Source organism: Pelecanus crispus, chromosome 1 (assembly GCF_030463565.1).
Source record: "Pelecanus crispus isolate bPelCri1 chromosome 1, bPelCri1.pri, whole genome shotgun sequence".
NCBI classification, from domain to species: Eukaryota; Metazoa; Chordata; class Aves; order Pelecaniformes; family Pelecanidae; genus Pelecanus; species Pelecanus crispus.
This window is the reverse complement of record NC_134643.1, coordinates 65,720,269-65,737,053: the sequence shown is the minus strand read 5'-3', so window position 1 is coordinate 65,737,053 and position 16,785 is coordinate 65,720,269. Positions and strand designations below refer to the sequence as shown.

The window sequence follows — 16,785 nt, the reverse complement described above, 5'->3', positions numbered from 1 at the left end:
ATAAGGATAATGTTTATACATTTTACAGAATATTTACTTATTTTAATATTGTGGTGGTTTATTTCACAAAAGCTAGAAAATAGGGTATCTCAATATTTCTGATGCTCTATATAGCATTTTCTCAGTAGAGGAATGCGTATCAATGGCACTTACTAAAAATTGCTATTTTAAAGGTGATGTGGCAGTGAAAATGTTGAATGTTACGGCACCCACACCTCAACAGTTACAGGCTTTCAAAAATGAAGTAGGAGTGCTCAGGTAAGAATATTTTTAATGGCATAAAATAATGAGTGTAGATTTATGCTTCATTAATCATTGAATTTTAGATTTCCATTAGAGCACATTGGTCTTATTCCTCCACAATGATACTTTGGGCAGAAAATACAGCTTGCCACTCTAAAGTATTTCTTTGTATCCACTGCTAGTTCCCTCTTCCCCTGTATGTGTTTGTCTACACACCTATGTTGTGAATATATGTATGTCCAAACACTCAAGACAGGACTGGTTTTTGCTATTGTACTACCCCCAGGGCACAGTCAAGCCTAAGTACGAACTGTAAGCCTTTCTTGCCTCTCATCCACGTTTTGAGATTGAAGGAGAGCACGACTAATTGTTGGTTTTGAGCTACAGAACTGCCCGTATTATCTGTTGTTTGATAGTTTCTGTTCAGTAGCATTGACTTCTCTTTGAGGTTTTTTTAAATGTATTTCTTATAAAGTCACTTCTTGATTTCCTTTTCTGATATCTACTGCTTGTACTTTCTCAGAGGAAGTATTTGTCTTGGGTTCAGTTCTTAAAAGCGGATCCATCAACATGATACAATAGAATATTTATTGGGGAAGACCATTAGCATCCAAGTACAATCTTGAGCAGTCTTGAGCATATTCTGTTTTAAGAAACTAAACAGAAGGTTTTTGCCTCTGGAAAACGTATGTGTTGAATTGGGTGCCTGTGCTGGAGGAGCATCCCCAATAAGCTAGATGGTGAAAAGGGGTTGGTCAGCCTTTTTCCCCAGAAAATGTTAGTACGGAAAACTCTTAAGCCCATAGTTGTGGAAGCAGAGGCTTTCTGGAGTATGCTGCATTGGATATCTATGCGTATTTTTGCCATACCTGCTCAGGAGAACTTAATGAAATCAAAAAACTTGTATTTCATACCTAGTCCAGATTTCTCCTGGGAGTCCAATAGGTGGAGTCCAGCCTTCCTCTGTTGTTGATCATTTCGGCACGTACAGCAAATAGTCAGTTGTCCTATCCTTTGACCCAGACAAGTCAGATTTATCTGTAGTTCTGCCTTTTCCATTATGCTTCATTGTTACTTTCTTAGCTTTGAGGTAGGATTTGCACGAAACCACTTATTTTTTGTTCACTCAGCAGTTACTTTCAGCAGCACTTGACAAATCCTTAAACCTGAAAAAGGCACAGTCACATAGTGTAGAACTGTCCTAGTCTGCATTGCTGAGAGGACAAAGGGGTTCACACTCCAGGCTCCCATGTTAGTTTTTTAATACAAGAAAACATAAAGAGCTCTGCCATCTTCAGCAGCAGCATAGATTTAAGAAGCTACCAGAGGTTTTAAGCTTGGTCTGTCAGGTTTCATCAACAGTGAGCTGACTGCCTTTGGTACTGAGCTGTGTTGGAAGAAGATTGCCTTTGTTTTTCCTCAGCCCCTAGGAAAGCTAGGAAACTCTCCAGAATTCTTAGGTGCCTCATCTTTGTAATGTCATTGGTATGTTTGGAGGTATCTAGTTCTTCATGTCCATCTGATGACAATAAGAATGTGATTGACTTTTCCTGGAGGGTGAGGAGAATCTTTCAGACTTCACATTGCTCAGTAGATTCTTTCAGGCCTTGAATCTACTCGGTTATCTACTGAGATAATCCTCTCTGCATTGTTCATTGTGGAGTTTTCCTGTCTGGAGTTGCTCCGTCTTTGAAATAGCTTTGATTTAATCTGGCCAAATTTCTGTGGTGAACTCCAGTCTCTCCCAGTGCTGTTTGGAAACAAGTTCATGTCATAGCCTCACTGAAGTACAGTTTTTATACCTGTTTCCATCCATTCTTGTATGCTGGGTCTATAGAGAGTACAAAATTCTTGTCAAATAAAGTGCTGAGAAAAACTGAAGCCTTGGCAAGGAAGTGTCTTGATGGTTTCTGAATGAAAGCGTCCTTCCTGGAAGCCTGAGACTGGAATTTCATTTTGGATGTCCTCCTTATGGGCAGCAACATCTTACAGTTGGACTGGGGTTACACAAAAGCAGACCTGCCTGCAAACTGTCGCTGTCCCATGGGGACCTAGTGGTAACAGCATCTTCTGAGCAGTCCTGTGCTGCGTTGCTTGCAAAAGCAAGAGGAAGCGGTGCTTACCCCAGAATAGCTATTCCATGCCATTATGATAAGAAAGGCTAACTGCTGGAATAATTCATTAAACTGAATCTAGCAACAGGTTATCATGTTATCTTAGTAAAAGTTGAGATTGACCCAGCAACTTCTGTTTGGAAATATATATTCAGACTGTGATAGATCTGTCTGGGTTTTTCCTGATTTCCTGATCCGCTTGATTTCTTCCTGATTTATTTTTTTTTCCAACAGGAAAACACGACATGTGAATATCCTGCTTTTCATGGGTTATTCAACAAAACCCCAGTTGGCTATTGTTACACAATGGTGTGAGGGGTCCAGCTTATATCACCATCTACACATCATTGAGACCAAATTTGAAATGATCAAACTAATTGATATTGCACGACAGACTGCACAAGGCATGGAGTAAGTATCGTATTACTTGTTTGCAAATGAACGTTGGGGCAATGTTTACTTATTCCCTTCACACACTCTGACTGACATTGGCAAATAAGGCCAGCTATCTGCTCGCTTTGCCAAGCCCAGGATTCTGCCTTGATGATCATAGCATTTGGTGAAGCGTTTATTGTTTTCATTAGTAAAATACACTTTGTGTTCTTTTTTTGGAACATAGGGAAATACAAATCATCCAGGAAATATAGTCTTAGATAATAGAATAAAGATAATTACAGTGTAGTTAAACTTTCGATCTTGTGAGCAAAGATTTCTGTTCCAGGCTTTACAATCTTCACAGTCTTAGAGTATGAGGTAAAACATAGTTTAAAAAGAAATACCCTGTGAATGAAAGGACAGAATCCTGTGAGATAACGCAGAAAGCAGACAGCCCTGTTAGCAAAAAGAATGGATTTTTTTTCTCCTTTTCTTATAAGTATTGTAGCTCTCTAAATAACAGATTTCAGCATTTGAAGAAAACATACATATTTTGTTCTAAGGACTGTAAGTAATCCTTATTCCCATAGAGGGCAATTGAGAGAGTTGGAATTTACAAAACTAGCCCAGTATTGTGTGTCAAACTCAGAACACTGATGTAAGATCAGAGAAATCATCCTCCAGCTGGAAAACCACTATGATTGCAGTTAATTGTGCCATTTTTCTACTAAGTATTCTATTACATTTTCAGTCAAGACGGGGGGAGGTGTTTGCAGCAAGGAGCTTCAGCCTTCCGTTAGCCTGCTCATCTCCCCAGGCTCCCTCTGTAGGTAGTGGAGATGCAGAAGCTGTTTCATGAGCATGATTCATGAGCAGAGACATAAATTGGGGCTTTTCCAGCAGGTTTGTGACAATCTCATTGACTAAACAAAGACCCATGGGAGACTAGTTGCCTAATTTAGGCTATATCTATGCTGTGGGGCAAGTACTCTCCTCTGTGTTCCCTGCAATCTGTTTATCTAGTCCGCAATCAGGGGATCTTTTTTCCAGTCCCACACTAAAAAGCAGTCAGCATACTTGAGTACACTGAGACTGAGAAGCACATTTAGCTCCCGCAATTTAGAAACACGTTACCTAAAGCCGTGACTAGCCTGCAGAGCGTCTTGACAGTCACCATTAAGGCTGGCAGGCAGAACCTTCAGCACTGAATAGCATGTCAAAAATTACCGAAGTTCTTTTATTTTTATTCTGAATACTGAGTTAGAACTGAAAAGCAGAAGTTGGTCCATAATGGTTACTTCATTCTTCAGTAGCATCAGGTTTGAGCTGGAAATCTAAGCTTTGTTTTCTTTTTGTTTTTTTCCCTGTGACTGTTGCAGAACTGTCATGGGTAACTGAAGTTTTACCACCTTGATAAAAATGTGCAGTTTGAATATCTGCAGAATTTATGTTTCAGCAATACAGTGAATTTCATGTTGTTGTTGATTATTGAAATATTATTTAACCCACCTAATCTATGATGTTCCTTTTCAGTTACTTGCATGCCAAGTCAATCATCCACAGAGACCTCAAGAGTAATAGTATCCTTTCCCAGAGGTGTAATTGTGGAGCATGACAGCATTCCTGTTTGTGTTGGGTTGGTTTTTTTTTTTTTCTGCCAGAAATTAACTTACTGATGTGAAAAGCTGTTCATGTGTGAACATTTGCTGAGTTGAAATTTCATTGAGAAGGGGTAATATTACTAATAGCCAAGTAAGGAATACTTACGATGTCTATTGATGTGATTGCAATAACGTAGCAAGTTTTGTTGTGGTTATCACAAAGATTTTTGCATCATTTGGTTTCTACGTGTAGCAAAAGATTATGCCAGTTCACTCATGGAATATTTTCAGCTTTTCTCATAGTTGGCATTTCAAAAAAGTACTTGGCATTTCAAGAAAGCCACCTGGGCCATGGTCTGTTCAGCACTGGCCCGGTCATTAGTTAGGTAACCCTTAAGTACCATAATCCACCATGCTGGCTGCTTAGAACCTGTATTATATGAAAACCTTCTTCAGTGGTGGTGGATGTTTAAAACTGTTATGTCTAATGTTGCAAATTTGTAGATGTTGATTGTTCTTGTAGGACAGGACCGGTACCTCTTGTTTGTTTTCCCTTAACATTTCCCCCTTAGATATTTTTCTTCATGAAGACCTCACAGTAAAAATAGGTGATTTTGGTCTAGCGACAGTGAAATCACGATGGAGCGGATCCCATCAGCTTGAACAGTTGTCTGGATCTATTCTATGGATGGTAAGCAAGGGGGAAGTGGTGTGTTTGTTTCAACAAATTTAATTGCCTTTGGCCAAAGTTTCTAAGACTATCCTTCTAGCACACTGACATATACAAGCTGTCTTAAGCTGGAAAAGACAAGCAGTAATATGAAGTACTAAATGAATGCTTTTCAGTTCTTCTTTAAGCATATGTTTTCCAGTAGTCAGCAAAAAAACTTTAGTGTCTTCATCCCTTATTCTGACGTTTAAACTGAAGAGAAAATGGTAGCTAAGGAAAAAGGGTATGATTAATCCAGGGCTGAGGAGAAGGTGAGAAAAGCCATGGAAAACATCCTGCAAAGGAGCAGAGGAACTAGGTCAGCCAAAAGAAAGATGCTCTTAAGTTTTAAGGATTCAAGCATGGTTACTCTCAAGAGGTCATACAACTTGCTTAAGTCTTAGTAAGAAGTATAGTTACAACCTCCTGTGCAACTCCACTTTCTCCTTTTCTCCCTGAAAAAACTGAAGGCTCTGTTAGTTGGCATTATTTTCAGTGTTGTTGTAATTCTAGTTGCAAAATAGCTTCTCAGCCCGGACAAGGTCATTTTGTTCTGTTGTAAAGGAATAAAGCTAAAAATGAACCAATGGATTTTGAGATTCATGTCAACATCCACTTTATATTAGGACCTGGTAACATCTGAAGGCAGGAGTGGGCCTTGCACCTGTTACACTCTGGACAAGCCCATGTTTTGTTCCTGATATGTGAGGTGCAGCCTGACGTGGTGAAATAAAAATTAATTCTTTCCTTTTATGGTACAGGCACCAGAAGTAATTAGGATGCAAGATAAAAACCCATATAGCTTTCAGTCGGATGTGTATGCGTTTGGGATTGTTCTTTATGAATTGATGACTGGACAGTTACCATACTCAAAGATCAACAACAGGGACCAGGTAAGGGAAGGGACTGACTTCAGTCAACTGTGGCCTGAAACAGAGATCGATTCAGCCTTGTAAAGTGCACATTCTGATGTTTTGTGTGTTTGATTTGTGTTTCTGATGTTATGAGATTACATTTCTACATTTTCTAGATCTGCCTCAGCCACGTAGCGCCAATTTACTTATTCCTCTTGAGGTTTTTTTTTGTTCTTTTTTACTTTAAGTATAGATTTTCAGCTTCTGAGCTGGTTGCCAGGATACTTATTAGGGAGAGCGCAGGTTACTTAATAGTAATCTAGTTTAGAATAGTTCTGCAAAGGCGAAATGCTCCTCCATATGTTCAGTTATTCCTCTCCCCCTGCCCCCCCCCTTGCATTGAATAATAGTTCAGCAACTGGATTGACAAAATGGAACAGCAATCATCTCACTGAGTGTTTTATGTTAATTTCAATCCTGAGAAATGCATGCACCATCTAATTGAATTTCAGGGTATCAGCATTTCTCAAGTCCTGCTTGATGGAGTATATGACTTTCCAGAGTGTGTGAATCCTGTAAGAAGATTACTTAATTGTGAACAAATATTCCTAAGTCTAATGATACCACACAGCTGTAATATATCTCCACAGGATAGGCACATTTGCGAAGGCATATCTGATCCATTATTTCTCTGTCTAATCTGAAAATAGTATCTGTGCATCAAGATCTTTGGTGTAAACTATTCCATGTCTGGGCGGTGATGTATTTATGTTGTATCTGTGTCCGCATCTCTTGTTTTTTCACTGTCAGTACTTGAGAATTGCAACCATAGCAACATTCATCTGTGAATGCCATTTTATAAGGCTGCTTCCATATTTGTCAGAATACTTCATCCCAATTCATCAAATTTGGAGTGACTCCTTTTTTTTTAATTTTTTTCCCCCTTTTGAAAGAAGGGAAATGTCCAGATTCCTGACCAGATGGATATAGCTTTGTAAAAGCAGTATTTGGGCATTGTTGTTTTTACCTTTTGAGATTTGAAAGATGAACCTAGTGCTGTGGGTGCTCACAGTTGTGTGCTGAAACAAAATTTTAAATTGCAAGTGAAGCCAACGTATAAAATGTGATCTAATGTCTTGTGTTTTGTCACTCCCAGTCTATTGTGTGAAAAGACGTAAATATTGCTCGCTCTGGTGCATCTACATCAGCTACTATGACATCACTAATAATCTTAGTGAGCAAAGCATCATTCTTGTTACACCTCAAAGTGTTTCTCTCACCTTAACAGATTTTTCTAGACAGACTAGGACTGTTCTTGTAGTGATAGTATCTTTTCTCTAGTTAAAACAAAAGTTTAATCCCTATATTGTTTGTAAAGACAGTATTGGAAACAACAAATTCTGAATAATTTCAACTGAAGTAGTGTAATTATTTAGAAAAGAGTAACTTCTAGATAATGGTAAGTCTCATTGCAGCAGAGGTAAGGGACGGGGTAGACAAGTCTTTACTATGAAATGCTGCTCTGGCACATGGGGATTTCTAAAGAAACCATATGGGAGTTTTATACTCCTTGATGCCAGCACAGATGTGACTGAATCAGAAAGTTGAAAAAGGACCAGGATTGTGTTAGTATAAATAACACGTATAGCTTGCTTGAGATGTGGGGTTTTTCTGGGTTTTTTTTGCCAGTGTCAAGATATGGAATAGTTACATTTCATTGAATATAAGGTGTGATACACCTGCTGGGTCTGTCTGAGTATTCAGAAAAGGTAGCGATTATCTGCTGCAGTATGAATGGATCTTTGATTAGCTAGTTTGAAAGGGCTTTTTAGTGTCAGTGCAACTGCAGTACTCAAACCACATTGCATTTGACCTTGGCTTGACATGATGATGTTTGATGTTTTTTTAAATATCCAAGACAACATTAAACATATTTACGCTTTGCTTTCCTGCTTTCTGTTAGTTTACTTTGTTTTATGCTTAAGTTTTATCCTTAGGTGAAATATAAGCCTTCCATGGTAAAGAAATTACTGTAAAAATACAAAGCCTGTCTGTCTCCTCTTCTACAGAGGAGAGGCAGTTTTTCTTTTGTGGTTTTTTTTGGGGGGTGGGGAAGGTGGTCAGATGTCAAGAATAAGCTTTTGTGGTGGTGAAATATATGAAAGAATTTATTCTCAAAAGGTAAGGGTTTTTAATATCTGAAGTCTGTGTGTTTCTTAAAATATCTTTCAGTGTGAACTTGCTGTTTACTTATAATACAAAACAGTGTATTTATTTTTACGGAATATTTAGTTCTAGGCATTCTGTTCCTGCCACAGAGTTGCTTATTCCTGGTTTTGTAACAGTTTTTGACACCAGAGAACCGTTCCTTAGATGGTTATTGCTATAAATGGTAACCATTTACTAGTGTTCAAGTTTTACAGAAATCCCTCTTAGGAGGAGGAGGAAAAATCTAATTTTTTCGCTGTACTGAATAGGTGAGCAAGCATTACTCTAAGGAACTTGGCAATTTCAATACCAGATAATGTTTCCTGGGAGCAAAAAACTTGCTGCTGGAACTAAAATGGTCTAGCAAGATGTTCATCTTTCATTAGTTTGTTTTATGGACTCATCTTCTTCCCCCTTCATCTTTTGTTGCCTTAAATAAAGATAATTTTTATGGTGGGACGAGGATACCTATCTCCAGACCTCAGCAAAGTACGGAGCAACTGTCCAAAAGCTATGAAGAGACTAATGGCAGAATGCTTAAAAAAGAAAAGAGATGAGAGACCCCTTTTTCCACAGGTGAGAAATGTCCCTCTTTAGTTCTCAGTAGACTTTACAATTCAAACACTAAAAATAAAGATCAGTTATGAATTCACTGGCCAGTTCAAAATTTTTTTGATTAGTGCTATAGCATGACTTCGTAAGAGTACTGGTTCAGTAGCTGGTTAGTGCTGTTTAAATAGAAATGTTTATTTTCAATTCAAAAAGCCAGTGTTAAAATGACTTGTGTGGTTGGAGAAGCATTTATGTGTTGGAGAACGTTTCAACTGGGAGACAGCGAAATTAATAATTGCGATTAGACACACAAATTAGAACTTGCTGTATATTTTCTCAGAAATCTTTATACCCCCCTCCTTGCTCTCTTCCAAGCTTTATGAAGGGAAACTGATAGTTGTGTCATAAAACTTGATTTATCATGCCTGGTGAGGAAGGTTTGGATTCTAGAAGCTTGGGGGGGGCCTTATATTTTTTTTGTTTCGAATGTAACCAAAGCGTTTTCAAAAAATAAGGAGCTCCCCCTGCTGGCTTCATCGTAAATGGTATTAAGCAAACTGCTGCCAGAGCTGTTTATTTGCAGCAATGGTAGGTATAGGTACTACTGTGTAAACAAGGATGCAAATAAAAGGCAACTATATTCGTTATGCTTACAGAGGTAAATCAGTATGCCCTTTTAAAGGGGAGAATGAGACAGGTTCTTCCCAAAATGTCCTTTTCAGCTTTTTGAGGTTATAAACATCAGAGTGCAATGCAGTAATCTATTTTTAAAAGTTTCTGTTTAAATTTGTGTATAAATATTTTTCTGTAGTTAACTGATGTTCTGCCTTTGGTTTTAAGAGACTGTTACAACTTTGCAACAACAGATTTGATCACTTATTTTCTACTTGTTTTAGATTCTTGCCTCCATTGAGCTTCTGGCCCGGTCATTGCCAAAAATTCACCGCAGTGCATCTGAGCCCTCATTAAACCGGGCTGGCTTCCAGACAGAGGATTTTAGTCTATATGCTTGTGCTTCTCCAAAAACACCCATCCAAGCAGGGGGATACGGTGGGTTTCCAGTACACTGAAAAGAAATGTGAAAGCATGTGCCTGTGTGTCCGTGTGCTGGTGTGTTCCTGTGCATTCAACACACGTGTACGTTCTTCGTTCCTGCCAGCTATGTTTTTAAGGTTTACTGAGGGAATGAAGACCCACTTCCTAACACTGGGCATTGAATGTCCTGAGCACAAAGTCTGTGTTGGTAAGGAATGCCCTGGAAACAGCTGGCACAAGAAGAATGATAAGGTCACATAAGAGAAATGCAAAAAGTCACTTCAAAACAAGCAAAAATCCTCTTAAGGTCATTTGGTGTCATTTTTGCTTGCCTGTGTCATTTTTGCCTAGTTTATTGATTTGAATTAGTTACTCAGGAGTGTATTTGATTTTAATCTACTCAAGCTATGGTGTGTTTTGTTTTTGTTTTTGTTTTTTTTTTCTTCATTTGAGGTCATTATATTTGAGCAATAGGCTTTAGATTCCTCAGTAATGCTACTCATATGTGGGAAACAATTGGAAAAATAAACTTAGCGTCAAGGCTGAGCACAGTCAAAACTTCTTGTGGTCAGCAGAAGTGAGCAGATACAACACAGAATCCAAAGAAAGACCTTAGTGACGTGTGACTCTTATTTTGAAAGTTGAAGTTTAAAATAGTGCTGTTTAGAGAACATCTCTTCCTGCAGAAGAGTGGTGGCATGGGGTTTTTTCCTTTTTATTTTTTCCTAAAACATAGAAGAAGTTCTGAATCTGCTTTTGCTGAACTGCAAGAATATTACTGGTAATGGTGCCTGTATCCTTCAGTTAGCACAGATTTCAAAATAAAAAAAAACATTTTAAATTCCAAGCATAACTAAATACTTTAAGAGAAAAAGGCTGCTAACACCCATAACAGGAAAAGAGGATTTGAAAAAGCAGTTGTTTTCATGGAAATCAGTATTATACCATGAATTCTGTTAAGGTGAAATGCTTTAATTACTTTAATATTGTTAAGAATACCACTGAACATGCTTCTGTTCAGTGACAAATTGTTTTTTTCACTTCCACATCAAAGCTGCTAGCTAGACTAGAAGTGAATCAGTTAGACTAGATATCTAACTGAGAAAGCTAGACACCAAGATCCTGTCAGCTCACTTTAAAGATCATATTTTTCTCGGTAGCATTCCTCTGGAACAGGTGAATCAGAGTAGTGGTTCAGGTTATATCAGTCTTTGATGTCAGATATGAAAACAATAATGTTATTGCCTGTATTCTTGCATATTTTGAAATTAGTGTTGTGGTTTTGTTTGTTTTAAACTGCTAAGCTGTTAATTTTCACAGATTCTTCTGCATTGGAAACAAGCTATTGCTGCTCTTGTTGGGACTTCAAGGGCCAGGAGTGTTCTTAATGGCTTCTGATTTGCATACTTATAGGGAAGTTTGCATGTGGCTAGCAATAGGTTTTTGAAATAGATCAGGAATTAAAAAAAAGGTTTTCTTTTCTGCTGTCTGGCAACTGAGCCTTTTAAAACAGGAGGCAGAGTTAGAGAGCTTGAAGAGATGTAGGCAATTTCTACATTTTCTGGCCAGATTCTAATGGCCTTTTTGGCTTCTGCTGTTGGAACAGTTTGGGAACTAACTTTTCTCGTTTTGTTAATCAAGAAAATTCAGCTGTTGAGATCTATCTTTATGGAAATAGTTATGGAGGACAAGATTTGTTATTGTTTTAGAAAATCGGTTTCCCATCCTTCTGGTAGCTTCACCTCATTTTGTCAGGCTTATCTTAAAATGAAAACAGGATTTAAGTGGTTTTTTCCCCTCTTATTTCATGACTTTCTTCTTTTATCCTAGACAGTGAGGAGGAATGCTTCTTAAGCTTTGGGGTATGGTATTCAGTACAGGCTGCAATGCCCATCTCAGTAAGAGCAAGAGGATGCTGCTGGGTCTCCTGCAGAATCTAGAAATGCACCATCGCAGGCAGAAAAGGCTTAACCACACGGGGAGTTACGGAGAGTGCAGAACCATCATCACTGCCCTGCCCAGGCTTATTCTTTTTCAGGTCTGCCAGATCAGTTCAAACAAGTTATTCCTTGGAGCAGTGTTAGCCTCCTTGTTGTTAAGATTGTTCTTCTGTGCTATAGGAACTACGGTTATGGGGGGGGGCGGGGGGAAATGCTGCCATCCTTAGACACATTTGGCCCCGTTTCCTGCCGTATGGTCAGTGCATTAGAATTCTTCCTGTATCAGCTGTTCTTACATGTCGAGCATGGTTTGGGATCCATGGCCATAATGTGATCTTAGCTTCTCACTAAACAGTTTATGAAGCCAAAAAGGAGGCTGTGTTTTGTGGATCATTAACTTTATCTGACATAAAGGAATTTAGGGGTTTAACTTCTGTAGTTTATAATTGCTGCTTCAATAAGATTTGGAAGCATATGTAGGATGAAGATGCCAAAATACACCTGTGGATTTGGGTCAGTGTTCTCAAAGATGCAACTCAGCTATATTGTTTAGAAACAGATACCTATCAATCCTGAAAACAGGTCTGTAGGATCCCAGGCTTTTCTGGAGGAGTAGTTTATACTATATGAGATTCCTTTTTTATTTTACTTCACTTCATCTCAGTACTTAAAAAAAGAAAACAAAACACCTCTGTCTTGGTACCTTGTAGAAGTACCAGATCCTCATAAATGTTGCTGTGTATTCTTCTGAGGATACTAATTATCCACAACAGGGTATGTTCCAAATTTTTATTTAGCCAGTGGATGGTATCCATACTAGCAGATCAGTGCAAGATCCAACAGAAAACTGCCTCTTTGTCATACTTTTTTCTGTGTGTGTGAGTGTAATCCAGGCAAGGTATTGGAATTTGGTGTTTCCCTTTGATAAGCCAGTTACTCTCTACTTCAGTAGACAAGGCAGGCATGGGCCTGAAACGGAACCATTCTTCTCTTTACAGTTCTTCTGAGAAACATGGCATCTACCCCAGGATAAGGAGTACAGTTAAGATGTCTTGTATATACCGTAGTGACCTCAGGAATCCAGATTACATATAAATTTGTGAGAGTAGAAATTGGTTACTGCATCTTAAATCCTTCCAGGAAAAAGGGGCAGTAGGTTTGCTCAGAACATGCCCTTATTACATACTGTTTGGACACAACATGAAAGAACTTCATCATCTTTTTAGTACAGATTTTTGAAAGCGTGCATTAAAATAGTTTCCATGTGATGAGCGTGAAAAGACTGTGGCAACTAGCTTGAAAGGGCTCTGTAAGAAGTGTAGATTTTCAAATGCTATCCATCCTTTGGAAATGAATTTGTTACCAGTCAAAGCAAGTATCTGAAGTTCTGCTTGATAAAAAGCACATCAGACGTCTGGCTCACAATGAATAAAAATGTCTGTTGGTTTTTTCACATCCCAAATGGCTAAGTATGTGGTTTCATAGTTTTGCGGTAAGCTGATCTCATTTGGAGCAGCTGTGGCCCAGCTCCTTACCCTTGCGCTGGCAGGCACTCTGTGATTTCATGAGTCCGTTCCACGCAGTTGAGCGGGTTCCCACCACCACCAACAGAGCCGCTCTTCAAAAACTGGTTAGAAAACTCTCCTTCCCCGCCAGCCCAAGCTAGCATTTGCTAGGTGAGCTCCTTGAGCTATCTTGCCTCAGGGCCAGTGTGGCCCAATGGGCAGGTCATTGCTCTACAGGTCAGGTCAGGAGGGAGAGCGGGACTGCAGTAGTCCCAGTTTCGGTTAGCATTGGCTGTTACAGAATGGTGTCCAGAGACTTAGCAGGGCAGAATCAGGATGATCCTGTTCCTGCAGGACAGGCTGTATCAGGGCAAATTCCTAAAGCTGTCTTCATTTCATCCATTTATTGCTCTCAGGCAAGACCTTCCTGTCCTGCTAGAAAATGGTGAATTGACAGTTCAGGTTTCTTCATTTATCTGTATGCATCTAAGCCTCCGGAAGAGGTTGCCTGTGTTCTCTCTCCCACACCTACAGACGGGGTTTATTTCAGAAGATAAAAGAACCAGCTACAGGCATTTTACATCTTCAGAATAGAAAGTGTGACGTAAAGCATTTTAGCTACTCCTCGGAAAGTCCTGTCGACACCTACCAGTATGAAGGATTCCTGTACATGGATACGTATAGCCATCTACATTCCTCATCTAGGGAAAGTTGTTACTGGTAACTGCATTTTATACATGTTCAGTCGACTTAATCCCATTATTAGATGAACGTGTTACCTATTTTGGTCTCCTATTGATTTGAGATCGGATTAGCACCTGAATTTTGCAAGGGGAGATCTAGCATTAGCTTGTCAAAAAAAGTCTTTGCTAAGGTTTTATTTAAATGGAAGAAAAGTCTGAAAAATCACCTTTTTATAGCTACCGTTCTATCTGAAATGCTTCTTGACTTCTGATCCTGTTTTTCCGTTGCCCTTTCCCAATTAATCGTTCATCTTTTATCTTCTGAAATCCCTGTATGACTATTAAAAGCTGAATTATTACCAGAAATGGGCAGAAGGACAAGATGAGTAATGAGGGAGCAATCTCTTGTTTATAAATTGATCTTTAATCAGCAGTTTAGGAAAGCAGACTGAAAAATAAATTAAGTAGAGCATGTTTTGAAAGTGTAGCTAAGCATGAATGTCATTCTTAAAAATTAGCCTTGCTGGCAATACTTGATGACTTTTTTGTCCTTCTTCTCTTGAAAGAAAAAAAAGGACAAAATTTGAGCTGTTTCTAGAAGATACTGTGAAGAGAGTTGGGAGATTGGTGAAATGTGCCCGAGAGAAGAAAGAAAAATTATCAAATATATAGAGTATTTTAGAGCAAGGGTTTTATCTGTTGGTAGAACTAGTAAAATAGGCAATTGGATCCATCATAAAGTTTTTATTCTTTTCTTGTTATAACTTGAACCTGTCACCACTGTCTATAAAGACACATAGAGCTTGCGGTCCGTCACAGCCCTCTGTGCCAGCCACCCTTGCTTTAGACCTTGGGTGTACTCCCTTCTCATTTCCTACAACGCACAGAGCCCCTCTCCCTGCTTTCTTCGTGTTCCCTTAGATCAGCTGTTCCTACCAGGCCCTGTAGATGCCTTTTCTTCCCCCTCCCTGTGCAGATTGCTGATCACTCTTCTTGGTTATCTTCTTTATAGAGCAAGCCATTCCATGGAATTAATGCTGTCAGCCTAAAATTCTGTTTGCAGGGATATTTCTGGTTTGTTTCCAATATTCAGAATAAGAATCTTAAGAAAAAACAAAGCCAACAAAACACTTGCTCTTGAAAGGATGGAAGGACACCAAGATAAGGAACAGTTGTTTGGATGTAATGGCATTCAACACACTCCTGTTGAATAGAACAAAGGGTCTCTTATGTCTGCTTTTCACTCCTTCGTTATTAGGATAGTTCTGAGGAGTGCTGTCAAGAAAGGGGCATAAACTAATCCAAAATTCATGTGAAACCCAACATGGGGAAGTTACGTGTATGATTCTTTTTCTCTCGCTCCCGAGTCCTTTTGGTTAAGCATAGTTGGACACCCCTCCCTAAAAATCCTATAGAATACAATTTCTTTGTGGGTGGCAGGGAAGTTTTTTGGCTAAAGTATAAGATGAAGAGGATGAGTATCTTAGTTTTGGCTTCTGTTCAGGGCTCTGGCAAACTTCTTAAGACTTTGGGCAGCGATTTTGCTCTGTGCCATAGTTTTATCATCTCTGAAATAGGACTACCAGTCCATCTCACGGCGTGCTGACGCTAAATAAACTATGTAGAGTTTCAGGAGATCATTGCATGTGAAAGCACTGCATAGAACTATTGTTTATTCAGCAATTCTGAAGAAAGCATGGGGTTGCTTTATTTGTTGTGCTCCCTGTTAGCAAGGCCTGATTTCCGGTCTGGGAGTGAGTAGACAATCGCACCATTCTTAATTTTTCTCACCATAGGTTGCTGTGTTGGTCTCTAAATCAGATTCTAGCATTCTTTAATACTGGTTTAATATTCAGGCACTTTACTGTATATAGTCTTTAAAGGTTAACTGGTGTGTCAAGTAGTTTTTTTGTTATTAAACCAGTTTTACAGCAGAATAGAAATTAGTTTGCAGTCTGACACATTTATTGCAGTTGTTGCTTTTCAGGAGGATATATGTGCAATAGGGAGTTTAAAGTGAAATTAAACTGATGCATTTTATTTTCAAATGCATGATGAATTAGACTTTGCTTGAACTTTTAGACCTCTGTCCTGGAAAGAATGGGTACAGCTTGCTTTCAAGAAATTCCTTTTTGGTAAAATATGCTGGGTCTGTATTCAATGTTCTCTAACTATATATTCTTTTGTGCTTTAATTTTAACAGTTTGCATTTTTTAACACCTTTTATATTCAGCCTAATGTTCAGCTAGTCTGGAGAAAATCTCTGACCGCCTAGTAACTGAAATCACCTTTTTAAACAAAGCTCTTGTCCTCCCTCTACAGGAGAATTTGCAGCGTTCAAGTAGCCACAGCACCATGGCAGCACCCACTCTGTTATTTAAGTCTTGTGTTCCAACACTTTCTTAACATCAAAACTCTATTCTGCTCCGCAAAACCTAAAGTAATTTAGAAAAGATATCCATAAGCTTAAAAGTGGAGCAGAATGGAACTGCCAGTCCAACACAATGGGAAAAAGTACCTTTTTGGGAACCAGAATCCTCTGCTGCCAGTGTTTCTCCTTCAACACAAACCACCACGTGCATTCGGAGACCCGCGGTGGCTGCCTGTGCCGTTGGCATCATTCCCAGGAGAGAGGAGAGGGCGCTCGTGGTTTGACTGTGGTGCTCGGGCATGAGGGGATGGAACTGCTGCTGCAACTTAGGAGACTTGCTTTGGATGGTCTGCCGGTCGGCTTTCTCCCTCTAACAACGTACCATCAGAGGCTGAAAATCTGATGAGTGCTAATTTAAAAGAATCATCCTCTGTTCTGATCTTTTTTTGCCTGGTGTACTCACTACTCACTGATTTATGGACAATGCAGTATCCCCTTTTCACTGTATTACAATGTCAGACACCTAAATCTGTCTATAGTATTGGGGTTTCTTCCAGTAAAATTAAAAGTGTGGGGTGATGGGAGCTGGAGAAGA

At 39.1% G+C, this 16,785-nt stretch overlaps 1 protein-coding gene across 2 annotated transcripts in view; it reads left to right on the top strand.

Moving 5' to 3' along the window:
- The window catches only part of BRAF (B-Raf proto-oncogene, serine/threonine kinase), a 78,654-nt gene extending 62,408 nt beyond the window's left edge, over window positions 1–16,246 (top strand). For both annotated transcript variants that reach the window (XM_075705868.1, XM_075705860.1), the window contains 8 exons: window positions 174–258; window positions 2,592–2,768; window positions 4,266–4,312; window positions 4,906–5,024; window positions 5,804–5,935; window positions 8,546–8,680; window positions 9,553–9,706; window positions 16,142–16,246. In XM_075705868.1, coding sequence (XP_075561983.1) covers window positions 174–258; window positions 2,592–2,768; window positions 4,266–4,312; window positions 4,906–5,024; window positions 5,804–5,935; window positions 8,546–8,680; window positions 9,553–9,706; window positions 16,142–16,164 — 872 coding nt within the window. In that variant the 3' untranslated portion in view covers window positions 16,165–16,246. The remainder of the gene's footprint in view (window positions 1–173; window positions 259–2,591; window positions 2,769–4,265; window positions 4,313–4,905; window positions 5,025–5,803; window positions 5,936–8,545; window positions 8,681–9,552; window positions 9,707–16,141) is intronic.
- Window positions 16,247–16,785: the final 539 nt, after the last annotated feature.